Genomic DNA, 12,768 nt, shown 5'->3' on the forward strand with positions numbered 1-12,768 from the left:
ACTCCTTTCATCTACAATTATTCAACAAAGTACTACGCAATATGGCCACCACAAACTCAGTCTTCATTGCCGTAATTGGTAAATTAGTTCTATGTAAACCTTAGATTCTAATTGCAAGCTAACTGTGTGACAAATAGGCGCCGGCGGAGTGGGAAAGTGTTTCTTGTCCCAGCTTCGTGATCTCGCTGTTCGTCGACCATCCCCAAAGTTGAATCTCTGCTACATTGCTACGAGTCGCAAAGCTCTTTACAATGACGACTACGCGGCAATCAACTTGGATACTGCTGTTGATGCCTTGGCCGCTTCTACCAAGACCCCACCTTCTCTTCCGGATCTCGTTACCTACCTTACCAAAGCGCCTGGCAAGGCCATCATTGTCGACAATACGAGTTCTCAAGACGTTGCTGAGGCATACCCCACAGCCCTCAAAGCCGGCGTCAGTGTTGTCACGCCAAATAAAAAAGCTTTCTCCGGATCATATAAGCTGTGGCAGGATATTTTCCAAGCTTCTGCAGCTTCCGGGGCCAAGGTCTACCACGAATCATCCGTTGGTGCGGGTTTGCCTGTGATTTCGACCTTGAAGGATCTTGTGGAAACTGGCGATGAAGTCACAAAGATTGAGGGAGTTTTCAGCGGAACCATGTCATTTCTCTTCAACTCGTTTGCTCCCGTCAGTGGCAGCGGCGGCAAGTGGTCTGAAGAAGTCAACAAGGCCAAGGCGCTTGGTTACACGGAACCTGATCCTCGCGACGACCTCAACGGCCTAGATGTTGCCCGCAAGCTGACCATTCTGGCTCGCCTGGCTGGTTTGCCTGTCGAGTCTCCTACGGCCTTCCCGGTGGAGAGCTTAATTCCCAAGGAGCTGGAATCTTGCTCCAGTGGCGACGAGTTTATGGAGAAGCTTCCCAACTTTGACCAGCAGATGGAAGAGAGGAAAGCCTCAGCCGGAGACAAAGTTATTCGATTCGTTGGCAGCATCGACGTAGGCGCCAAGGATGTCAAGGTCGGCCTCCAGACGTTTGATGCCTCTCACCCAATTGCTGCTTTGAAGGGCAGTGACAACATTATCAGCTTCTACACCAAACGATACGGTAGCAACCCTCTCATTGTTCAAGGAGCGGGCGCGGGCGGAGACGTAACTGCCATGGGTGTGACAGCGGATTTGATCAAGGTTATCGGACAGATTGCCTAAGTAAAGACACGGACAAATAGAGTAAATCGTGGGCCGGGAAACATGTGAACGCTGTCCACAGAAGGGAACCGAGTCATCGCTTACGTGACCCCTGAGTGTTTTGCTTCGTGGCACTTCCCGAAGAACTGGAGGAAGTGTCTGGTTTGGTTGTGCCTGGCATCGACGTCGTCTGACTGGGTTGGGTTTCGTTCCGATTCGAGAGGTGTCTCCATACCCACAAAGATATATCTATGGTGAGGAAGAAGAGAGCGAGGGTAAAATAAAAATCGTGCCAATGAATGCCTATTTGCAAAACCACAAAAGTTAGAGCTAGATCCTGGGTAATAAGAGAAGTGTTGGACGCGCGTACACATAGAGCAGAAATAGACCGAATGATGAAAGACGAAGACTGGGGCACGAAAATGCGACCAAAGTCCCATGCGGCTGTTTGCACGACTTCTGTCATTTTTACTGGAACGTGAAACAAAATATGTGCCGTGGCAGTCTGCAATACAATCTGTGATGCTGAGAGCAAGTTGCCGCGTGTGAAAACCTGGTGTCGCGAAGCTTACGAGCTCGGAAGTAACTCAGGAGGGACGACAACGACAATGGCAGGCGGCCACATGCTGTTCCTGAAAGACGGCACGGGATGCATGGAGAAGCGTTCAGGTGGTGTGAGCGGGAGGCAGGCCTCACCGCCTTCCTATTTTGCACACAGCTTTTCAAAGCCACTGAGATGGCGCAAAGCACTTCTCGCTGCCAAAAAAGTTTAAGTGAAATATTTCTTATGAGGCAGATCGTCAGCAGCGAAAAGAGCACCCTGCGGGAAAAACATCTTCAAAATGCCTGGACCAACAGCAAATAAGCGGGAGAACCGCCAAAAATTCAGCCATGCCAAGGACCAAGACGGCGTTGCGAGATTGCCCAGGAAGCGGTTTTATCGTCAACGAGCTCATGCCAATCCGTTCTCAGACCACACTCTTGAATAGTACGTTTGTAACACGAAGGGCACTCTAATAGCTGATACACTCATTGGACTCATATTCTGACTTGTAAAAATCGCAGCCCGTCATCTCCAGCAGCCATGGACTGGTCATCGTACTATCCAGCTTATGCAACAGAATCATCTTCAGAGGAGTCAACTGAACCTCGAAAGCTGACGAAAGATGTGGAGGTTGTTGACATTGGATGCGGATTTGGCGGTTTACTTGTCGCATTAGCGCCCCTTCTCCCAGAGACCTTGATGCTGGGTATGTATAGATTGTCGGATGCTGAAAAGTTGTTGCTGCACGATACTTAACGTGGGTTTAGGACTGGAAATCAGAACAAGCGTCACGCAGTTCGTCCAGGAGAGAATATGGGCACTGCGAGAACAAAACGACGGCAAATTATATCAAAACGCGGCTTGTATACGCGCCAACACCATGAAGTTCCTTCCAAACTTTTTCAAAAAGGCGCAACTAAGCAAAATCTTCATCTGCTTCCCCGACCCGCACTTCAAGGCTAGAAAGCACAAGGCTAGAATAGTCTCAACGACATTGAATTCGGAGTACGCCTACGCGTTACGTCCTGGGGGTATTGTGTACACAATCACGGACGTGGAGGCTCTGCACCTGTGGATGGTGCAACATTTAGATGCTCATCCTTCGTTTGAGCGGGTTTCTGAGGAGGAGGTCGAGAAAGATGAGTGCGTCCAGGTTATGGCAAATGAGACTGAGGAAGGGAAAAAGGTTGCAAGAAATAAGGGACAAAAGTTTGTGGCCCTGTTCAGGCGTATGGAAGATCCGCCTTGGGAGTAGGACAATTGATGCGAAATGAGAAATAGTAAGAGAGCCAAATAAAGCACACATTTATGAGACTACATGGCATTATTTCACCGTTTAATCTGCCCGAGCTATCTCACAAGCTACATCATACGCGTTGGTTCTCTCGGTACTGTTCTAGGGGCTGTATTCTGCGTGCTCGAAGTGTGTTGACATGATGTGTCTGGTAGAATGTCTGGTAGAATGTCTGGTGCAATTCCATCAAATTGTCAATGGGGCGCTGGTCCCTGTCCCGGGCATCAATTGATGCAGCAACATTGAACGCCAAGCATCGCCCTAAAGCGGATAGCTCCAGCACTTGAGCACCAAGCTCAGCAGCTCCTCGGCACTAGACAATCGATAAGACATGTTGTGCTGGACATGGATGGGCCGGCGTCTGGTGACATGGACTTGATTGACTTGACGCTTCAGAACCCCCCAGTGCCATCCGTGTCCCCTGCTCTCCCTGCAACCACTTCAACAAACCCCTACGACGATATTCGACCTCCACTTTCACCCTCAATCCTTCATTCCTCGCAATCAGACCATGCGGCTCTATCGTCCGCAGCTCTGGCCATGGCCCTGAAGCGAAGAGACGTGGCTGTCGCTGCCGTAGCCGCTTTCGTTGCTTGGGGATATGCTGTGAGCTGGTTCTCCGTGTTACGATGGGCCGGATATGCATTTGTGGCCGGCATCCTTGTCACCATTATCGGCCTCGTCGCAACTTTATTATTGACAGCGCAGCGACCGAAACGTGTGCCGACACAGCTTCCTAGGGCTTCCTTTCTAGACGCTAGTCGCTGGAAGAAAGAAGTGGCTGCTTTAAAGAAACGACAAACATACGAGAGGCAGAGACTGGAACTTGGTTGCTCACCGCATGTTGTTGATGCTGTCGATGGCCTACTCGACTTGATCCTTCGCGACTTCGTGCGCAGCTGGTATTCCCATATCAGCTCAAACCCTGTTTTCCCGAACCAAGTCGACCGCGCGGTGCGCCTGGCAATCACGAGTTTGATCGAGTCGTTACGACACAAGGACTTGGCAGAAATAGTTACGAGTCGTCTTATTCCAATTCTCACTGCCCACTTCCGCGATTTTTACGATGCTGAAAAGTCAGTCCGAGGGAGAAAACTAAACCGCTCAGTTACGGAATCCGAAGAGCTGGACCTGGCCATTGCGTCCAAGTACAAGGATGGGCGCCTGCACCCTGCCGCCTCTCTGTCATTCCCAGACACCAAGATGGTGCAGCAGGATTATCTGAGGTCTCTTGCTGAGAGAATTGTTCCCAAGGTATTGCCCGAACATATGCTAGCCAGTAGGTCCGTGTCTATCATCATTCGCGAGATTGTCAGCTGCGCTGTGCTGTCCCCAGTGCTGCAGCTGTTATCTGATCCAGATACATGGAATCAAGTGATGGAAAACTATGGCCGCAGCATGTTGCAGGACAGGTCGACAGTTCGCAAGCTTAGAGCGGCACTTGATCAGCATGCATCACCAACGCCTCGGACAGTGAAGATGGCACAAGCACCCAGGCTAAGCCCGGGCGACAGTGAGCGCAAGTTTGAAAAGTTTATTCGTGGCATACGGAAAGTGAACAACTTGTCAGATGCGCGGCGTTTCCGGAGCGAAGTGGCTAGCCAACTGAAGCGAGACTCGCTACAGGAGAATCAGGAACCGGTATATCTTAGGCGCTTGGAGATGGGCAAGCGACTGCTGGACCAAAAAGTCCAGCAACTTGCCGCTGGTGGTGATCGTCAACCCGTGACGTTCAATGCACCAACTGCGCCTGTTGCAACGGCTTCTAGGTTAGAGAATGTTGCTCTCGTTGAGCTCTTGAGGGACGCGTCTGGACTTTCATATTTCATGGAATACATGGACCGCCAGCGTTTAATGTCTCTGGTGCAGTTCTGGCTAGTAGTGGATGGGTTTCGAAACCCATTGGAGGATGATGGCCAAGAAGATGAACAAAACCCCTCCAACTTGCCCATGTGGACCGAATCAGATCGAATGGACCTGCAGCAAATCAACCAAGCATACTTGTCACGTCCCGAATTACATGTCCCAGAGACATCTAGGAAGGAAGTCCGCCAGTTCCTTGAAGCTGGCAAATCCGCGACACCCTTACAATATCATCGAGCTAGAAAATCTATTCTCAAAGCGCAAAGCGCAGTTTTGGAGGAGATGCAGTCACAGCATTACCATGGCTTCAAGAAGTCTGATCTATACTATAAGTGTCTCGCATCCCAAGACACATCCACGGCAAGCTTGGCACCACCCCCCTTACCAGCAGCTCATCCTCCCACAACACGAGCATCGCAATCTTATCAAGCCAAACCAAAACCGGTCTCTCGACTTGCAACATCCGCCTCAAGTCAAACTACTAGGCGATCTGGTTCTGCGGCGGATCTCCGTGGTCTGGACGTCAACACGAATGGGCATGATCCTCTGACTCAGTCTCGACGGTCGCTAGATGAGTCCGGATCAGGGCCGCTTTTCGACGACGACGACGTGGAAAACGACGGGTTAATGGACTCAGTTCACAGCGTGGGTGAGCCTGAGCCACCACAACAGGTGGCCCCAGACACGCATGTCGTCCAAGCCGTTGAAGAAGCTTTGAACAACATATTGGATGATGAAAGACCCCAGACGGCAGAGGACTTGAGAGCGTCCCTATTTGGAGACGTCGACGAGACTGACGCAAGCTTCTTGGCCAGCAACGACCGCCAGTCCAACCGCGATTCGATAGACTCTGGACAACCTGTTGTAGCTGCCAAAGATCAGGAGAAGCCTAGTTTGTCGTCCTTGGGTTTAGTCAGTGCAGCGTCAAGAATCGGAGTTTTCGTCGACGATGATTTGTTTGCGGACGAAGACAAGTTCCTTGCAGATGAAGTTGACGATACTGGAGAAGGTACCACGGATAGAGACGAAGAGGATGAAGTCCACGAAGCAGCACCAGGTGACCTTGGCCTCGCAGAAGCCATCAGCGCGTTGACCAACGACATTGATCGCTTAGCAGCACAAGAGGCCATTGTGGACTCACTGACGCGAAAAGCCGAGCTAACAAACAATACCTCTGAGCTACGAATCCTGCGCAAATCCAAGGCGAGCTTACAAAGAGAAATTCGGCGCAAAGAGCTTCAACGACAGCAGTATGTTGTTCAAGAGAGTGACAACAGTCTGTATGGTCGGTCTACCATCAAGATCAAGTCGATTCAGGTGGGCCGGGAGGATGACGGCAGAGAATTTGCTATGTATGTTGTCGAAGTGCAACGCAATGCTGGCGAGCAAATGCCTGCGGCATCGTGGATTGTTACAAGGCGATATAGCGAGTTCCATGACCTTCACCAAAAACTACGATCCAGATATCCGTCAGTGAGGAACCTGGACTTTCCTCGCCGAAGAGTAGTCATGAAATTCCAGAGCGAATTTCTCCGAAAGAGAAGGGAGGCCCTGGAAAAGTATTTACGAGAGCTACTCCTCCTTCCAGAAGTTTGTCGCAGCAGAGAACTTCGAGCCTTTTTATCCCAGAGTGTGATCACTCCTGGTCAGGATATATTGGATCGTGAGGATAAGAAGGACATTGTGTCTCGTCTGTACGATTCGGTCGCGGATGGCATGGACGATATCCTGGGCAATATACCTGTTCTGGATCAAATATCTGTGGCTGGTCAAAATCTCATTGCCGCCGCCACCAATCAACTAAATGCGATGCCACTCAACGTAAATGAAGACACGTTTCCCGCCGCCGAAGCAGAAGCAGAGCTGAATGCCTTCGAGGACAAGGAACTAGAGCCCTTTATCAAACCTATCTGTGATATATTCTTGGAAGTTTTTGAATTGAACAGAGGCAACAACTGGCTCCGTGGACGAGCCGTCGTTGTGGTCCTGCAACAACTCCTAGGGGGCACTATTGAGAGAAAGGTGCGGGACAATGTCAAAATGCTCCTACAGGATGAGTCTATTCTTCGGTATATTTCTCTGGTAGAAGACAACATGTGGCCTGATGGAGTCCTACTCCGCGACAGAAAGCCTAGGTCCGAGACGCAGAAGAAGAAAACCCGAACGGAGGCGAGTCTTATGTTGGCTACACTTGTACCAGATTTGGCTGGAAATGTTGTTGGGAGGGCGAATGCGCAAACTGCCAGTCGGCGCATTTTCGCGACGTTGAACAATTCCCGACTCAAGTAAGTATTCATGATCTGGCTGCGCTGGAAATGCAACAGTGCATTCGATGAGAGAGGTCCATGCTAATGTTTCTGAATTAGTGCCCATTTGGTATTTACGATGCTGGATGAAATTATATCCATCATGTTTGAAGATTCATAGCGAGCGAAGTCAGGCGGCAGCGGCTTGGGAATTGGATGGTGGCCCGGATGATGGTTTTAGGTGACGATGGGCAGCTTGATTGAATTGAATGAGTAATGTTTTGCAAGCATGGCATGGCATGGCATGGCATGGCATGGCGTCTCGGGGAGGTTATCATGTATTCTGAACGAGGGAGCCTGATTGATGGGCGTGAGCGGAAAGGAGGCCATCGGCAGATATCTGACGTGGCTCTATTCGTAAATATACTAGTATGAATCGAGGCTTGCATGCTGCATTGGTCTCGAACCGGCGTTGAAGCTCATGGGAGGCCATGCATTTGGAGATGCTTTGGATGCATGTGCTCCAATCGAATGTGGTGAGGAGATGGGATGGCGTGCATCTGTGGCTATCATTTGAGTCTACATAATCTACAGGTTCTTGTGCACGTGCCACAACGGACGGCAAGTGATGTCTGGTGTTTTCTTCACCAAGCCATTTGTTTTGATATGTGCTTCATCGGAACCCTTGTTTGTGGCTTCAAATGGCTGGTTGCATATGCACACGCAAACTTTGCAAACAATCAAGCGCAAGATTGTTTGTCAATTTTTGTTGAAGTGACCGTGATGCTGACCTGACTATCGAATCGGCATCGGGATGGAACAGACCAATTTGATTTGACCTGCACATGTGGACAAACAAACGCACCAGACCACAGGCGGTCCGCCCCGGTGACAAACAACATTGAGCCAGTTGACAGCTTGAGCGCCAGACGCCTGGCTAGCCGCTAAATAAGTTAGCCACAGCGCCTTGCGCTCGCTAACGACCGCCAACGACCAACCTGCAACGATAAAAGTGGAACCAGCTCGCCATATTTAGACGTTTTGCCAGCTGCCACCGCCCTTTCTCATCCTCAGCCTCAGTGTCGCATCGGTCACTTGAGCACACACATGCAAGCTTTCCCCAGGTTTCTGCTTTCTCCTCACCTGTTGACTTGACCTGACCTCTCCCAGGCCCCAGCTCAAAAAGCCATCCAACGCGACGCAACTTGTCCACTGGTTGCACCTGTTTCTTTCTCTCCCCTTTGCATATCCTGGACGTGGCCATCCAGAGCTTCCTGATTTTCCTCGGATCCTATCTGTCTCATCTCCTCTCGAGCTGTCTGTCCTCTATCCACTGGCTGCGTCGACTCTTTTCATCTGTTCGCCCGTCAAGTAACCCTCCAGGATTCGGTCGTCCTTCGTCCCCCATCTTCGCCCACCGCCATCATGACTACTGAGGTCTCGGCTACGCGGCTCTACCTGGGCAACCTTCCTCGCAATGGTCCATAACCCATAACCACCTCTTAACTTTCCTACGCCCCTTTGGATTCCAACTGACTCGCTTTCCCGGCAGCTACCAAAGCCGATATCGAGGCTCACTTTGCGACTCATGGCACCGGAGACATCACTGAAGTGAAGCTTATGAACGGCTTTGGCTTCATCGAATACAAGGATCCTATGGATGCCCGCGACGTTGTTCCGGGTTAGTCGACCCTTTTCTTCCTTTGAACTCCAAACTACTTTTGCGTCTGGACAACAACCATACCTCTTTTGAAGTCGACTTTGCTAACTCAATGGCCATTTCCTTGGCGCCGTCTGAACTATAGCCTTTCGTACGTGTTCATCCCATCTCCCTTGGCCACCAGCAAGCCTCATAGACGGATACCATGGCCTTTCCTTGCGTTTTGAATTTGTCTGCTAACCTGCAAACATGTAGATGGATCCGACTTCATGGGAGAGCGTCTCACCGTTCAATTTGCCCGCGGACCGCGACAGAGAGAAAGCGGCTTTGGAGGCGGCCATGAGCGCGCTCCACCACGACCTCGACGAACTCCGCACAGGATGCAAATAACCGGGCTTCCGAACGAAACCAGTTGGCAGGTCTGTCTACATCTCCCCGCTCTTTCTCGCTGGATTCCATGGATACCTTCCTTCCCACCTGTGTCACTGGAATCATTCCTGTACTCTGTTGTCGGCTGGGATTCAACGCCTTGAGGCTTTGTTTGCTTCCATTGTAATTTTTGGACTGCCAGCACCTACCACCAGTATCGCCCTTGGGACGAATCCTGGGTACCGGCTATTCCCCTCCCCGTGCGTGGCTCGCAATGTCTGGTCTGTGGCACAATAGGATGTATGAGACCATTTCTCGGCTATGTGGACCTTTGGTTGATTCGGCGTCGCACTAAATACATCGTCATTCCTGCGAACAAGGACTTACTCGGCTTCTGGATATAGGACCTCAAAGACTTTGCACGTCAACCCGGTCTTGACGTGGTGTACTCCGAGACGGGGCGAGATTCTAATGGCAGGGGGTATGTCGCTCTTAACTTGTAGTTTTGTATGGCCGAGGGCTACATGCTGACACCTCCATCAGTTTTGTCGAGTATGAGACCGCTGCAGACTTGCGAACCGCTGTAGAGAAGCTTGATGGTCGCGAGTTTAAGGGAAACCGCGTCCAGTGCGTTGCTGATGTTAGTTGTGCAAGCTCTCTTCCGCAAACAGCTGCTCTAGATGCTCACAATTATTACCACAGACTCAGCCTGATATGCCTCCCCGAGAGGGTCGCGGTCGTTCACGTTCACCTGGTGGTGGTGGCGGCCGACGGCCATACAACAATGCGCCTCCCCGATTCGATGAATATGATCGACGCGGCGCGCCTCCTCGTGCTGGCTACAACGACCGCCGAGACCCTGGACCTTATGGTTACCGTGATCGAAGCCCAAGGCGAGAGTACTACGATGATAGGACGCGCTACCGCTCTCCTCCTCGAGGCCCTCCCCCCGTGGAAGATTACCCGCCTCCCCGCGGCCGCTACGAGGACCCATACCGCCGAGACTATGCTCCTCCACCCCCCGACCCATATGCCAACGGTCGCCAATATGAGCGTCCCCCAAGGGACTTTCCTCCTCGAGAGCCAGCGTACGCACCCCGAGACGGGTACGCTCGCGAATATGACAGAGGTGGACGCTACTGGTAAATTCCATTCCTTGCGTGTGGTTGCTTCTTTTGCGTTTTGAGCTTGCCACTTTGGTACTGCCATTCGCGCCCATGAAGGAGAATTTGGCCTTGACGTGCGGTAATAGATGATTGCCCGTTGGGACTTTGCCGGAACAAATATACGCCAGTAGTATGACCATGGTAAGGTTGAAAATCTCAACACGAGCCGATTCACCACTGCGCAACATTACGGATGAAGAGAAGACGATCCCTTAATTATCAGGATTGAAAGTGTGCGAGAACACGAATTGCTTGACAGTGCCTTTTTATTTTATATTTTTGTCATCTTGTGTTTACTTGATATGACCAAACCTACCACGGCGCAGAACAAATTGGGGGTATGATTGGTTGGGTGATCGTTTTAACGTCTAGGGGAGAACTAGGATGGATGGATGGGATGACAAGGCAAAACTGAATGTGGCTATTGGGGAAAACTGACGTCGATGAGAATCAATCGTGCCATGTCCTCAAGTTGAAATGAGGACTTCCAGCGAACGACCACGATGTGTACGATTATCAGAATGCATGCCACGTTTCCTTTGCGTTTTTTATGTTTTCCTTCATTACTGAGCTGCGGGTTGATGAAACTTGATGCGGTCACTTTTTGCGGCGTCGACGTCTCGCGAATCGGCAGCGTGATGTGGTTACAGATTGGATCCTTGGCGGTTTGGTCACTGGGGCTACAAATCGCTGTACTCGTAACAAGACAAGAAAAAAAAACCAATGAAATTAAGAATCTATGGAAGAGTGAAAAATTCGTAACAAATAGTGATTTGGTCACGCAGAGTCAGACTGTGCGAACCGGCGTTTTCTGTCTTGGATCTCGTACTATACTACAAGTTTCCCCGCCGATTTCCTGCCTACTACATGGGTGGTTCAGGTGAGGATTAGAAGCTAGAATTAAATGGCCAGCTAGTCAAGGGACGGGGTGTTGGGTAAACGTGGTGGTGTCCTTTTTTGGAATTGTGTCGAAGCAAGAGAGTTGTCGTGGCTATTATCAGACTGCAATGAACTGCTCAAGTCGACATCAGGTTTACGCAGTCTTCTTCCATTGAGAGTACATGCCGATCAAACTGCTCAATGTACCGGCGAGACCAACGAAGCCGTCATCGAAACCAGCCCAGCCGAGAGCAGAGGAGGGAACAGTAAGATCGCAGAGATCTGAAATGATTTGAAGCTGGCTAGCAGATCGCTCACTACGAATATTGCATTGTTAGTTGCACATGTTTGATAATCACATGTCAAGCTGGGGTGGTATGATGCCAGCACCAGCAAAAACAGCCCGGGAAGCGGGAACGAATCAATGGTAAATACTCACAGGGTAATGCGCTTGCTCTCAACAACGCCCTCACCATCCTTGCGGTCAATCTTGGCCTCCCGCTGCTTCAGCTGATACAACGTGTACAACTGAGCCGAGATGCTGAAGACCAGGCCCATGGCCCAGAACCTGTACCCATATGCCTGCAGCGTCTTCGCCTTCTCCCACTTCTTGATGCCCGCGGCATCCGGCAGCGCAGCCGAGTCAAACGTCAAGTAACCCGCGTAGCCGATCTGTCTGCCGATGGCGGCGTAGCGGAGGAACGAGTCGAAGGCCTTGGTATCGGCGGCGACGACAGCGGCCTTGAAGTGCTCGACGTTCTTGCCGACGCGGAGGATCTTGCGCGTCAGGCCAAACTGCTTCTTGGTGACGTCCCAGGGGGCGATCTGGGCCTTTGTGGCGTTGGTGCGCAGGAGATACCAAGCGTAGAAGCGGGCAAAGTATTGGATCGTGCGGAGGAGCTTGTCGCGGCCGACGGTGGTAGCGACGAAGCGCAGGTAGTGCGCGACGGTGGGGTGGTAGGCGAGAGCGTCGGCGACCATGGTGACGGGGATTTTTTTTGTTTACGGGATGAGGGTTGATTTTGATTTTCCCTTGTGGTTTAATGGGGGAAGATGAGAAGGAGAAAGGTGGTGGTGGTTGTTTGCTTGGGGAGTTTGCACCAAAGGGGACCGGGCGCCGGAGAGAGCCGAGTTAAACGGGCAGCGGGGGTCGGTTATGATGGATATATTAACGGGATGAGTTGGCGATGCTATCTCAGTGAGTAGAGAGCAGACAAGTCTGGTATATAAGGCTTAAACCTGAGATGCGGGGATAAAGGGAGACGTGAAGTAAAATTAAATTAATCCCAAGGGCAGGAGGATTGTCGTGGAACAATGCAATGCCATGGGAATCAAGCAATGCAAATATCAGGCGTCTGTCCGGCGGCATCGGTGCAAAAGGTGGACGCACATGCCGAGGCTTTCGTTGTCAACGGCCCATGGGGAAGGAAGGTGTATTTCGGCGACGACTGCCCATTATGGAGCCCCGCTCAATGACAGCTGCCAGACGACGAGCTCCTAGGTGTGATATTTGTCGGCGCGGATAAATGGATATCCGGATGGCCACGTGAGCCATCCAGCGCCACAGCCAACTTCC

General features: G+C 51.1%; 5 protein-coding genes across 5 annotated transcripts; 4 read left to right on the forward strand and 1 right to left on the reverse strand.

Moving 5' to 3' along the window:
- Window positions 1–41: 41 nt before the first annotated feature.
- VFPPC_01642 (homoserine dehydrogenase) lies at window positions 42–1,192 on the forward strand (the record flags this gene model as incomplete). The annotated part of the gene is made up of 2 exons (XM_018281432.1): window positions 42–78; window positions 138–1,192. The coding sequence occupies 2 exons, from the start codon at window positions 42–44 to the stop codon at window positions 1,190–1,192; spliced, it is 1,092 nt and encodes a 363-aa protein (XP_018150146.1).
- Window positions 1,193–2,439: 1,247 nt separating this feature from the next.
- On the forward strand, window positions 2,440–2,970 carry VFPPC_01643 (methyltransferase domain-containing protein; the record flags this gene model as incomplete). Its single annotated transcript, XM_018281433.1, has 1 exon — window positions 2,440–2,970. The coding sequence occupies one exon, from the start codon at window positions 2,440–2,442 to the stop codon at window positions 2,968–2,970; it is 531 nt and encodes a 176-aa protein (XP_018150147.1).
- Window positions 2,971–3,354: 384 nt separating this feature from the next.
- Window positions 3,355–7,299, forward strand: VFPPC_01644 (intermediate filament protein; the record flags this gene model as incomplete). Its single annotated transcript, XM_018281434.1, has 2 exons — window positions 3,355–7,157; window positions 7,239–7,299. 2 exons carry the CDS (start codon window positions 3,355–3,357, stop codon window positions 7,297–7,299), a joined length of 3,864 nt encoding a protein of 1,287 aa, XP_018150148.1.
- A 1,244-nt stretch (window positions 7,300–8,543) lies between these two features.
- VFPPC_01645 (pre-mRNA splicing factor) lies at window positions 8,544–10,293 on the forward strand (the record flags this gene model as incomplete). The annotated part of the gene is made up of 6 exons (XM_018281435.1): window positions 8,544–8,598; window positions 8,671–8,799; window positions 9,034–9,197; window positions 9,552–9,628; window positions 9,691–9,787; window positions 9,850–10,293. The coding sequence occupies 6 exons, from the start codon at window positions 8,544–8,546 to the stop codon at window positions 10,291–10,293; spliced, it is 966 nt and encodes a 321-aa protein (XP_018150149.1).
- A 1,053-nt stretch (window positions 10,294–11,346) lies between these two features.
- Window positions 11,347–12,173, reverse strand: VFPPC_13129 (peroxisomal biogenesis factor (PEX11); the record flags this gene model as incomplete). Its single annotated transcript, XM_018290906.1, has 2 exons — window positions 11,347–11,509; window positions 11,632–12,173. The coding sequence occupies 2 exons, from the start codon at window positions 12,171–12,173 to the stop codon at window positions 11,347–11,349; spliced, it is 705 nt and encodes a 234-aa protein (XP_018150150.1).
- Window positions 12,174–12,768: the final 595 nt, after the last annotated feature.

Source organism: Pochonia chlamydosporia, chromosome 1 (assembly GCF_001653235.2).
Source record: "Pochonia chlamydosporia 170 chromosome 1, whole genome shotgun sequence".
NCBI lineage: Eukaryota > Fungi > Ascomycota > Sordariomycetes > Hypocreales > Clavicipitaceae > Pochonia > Pochonia chlamydosporia.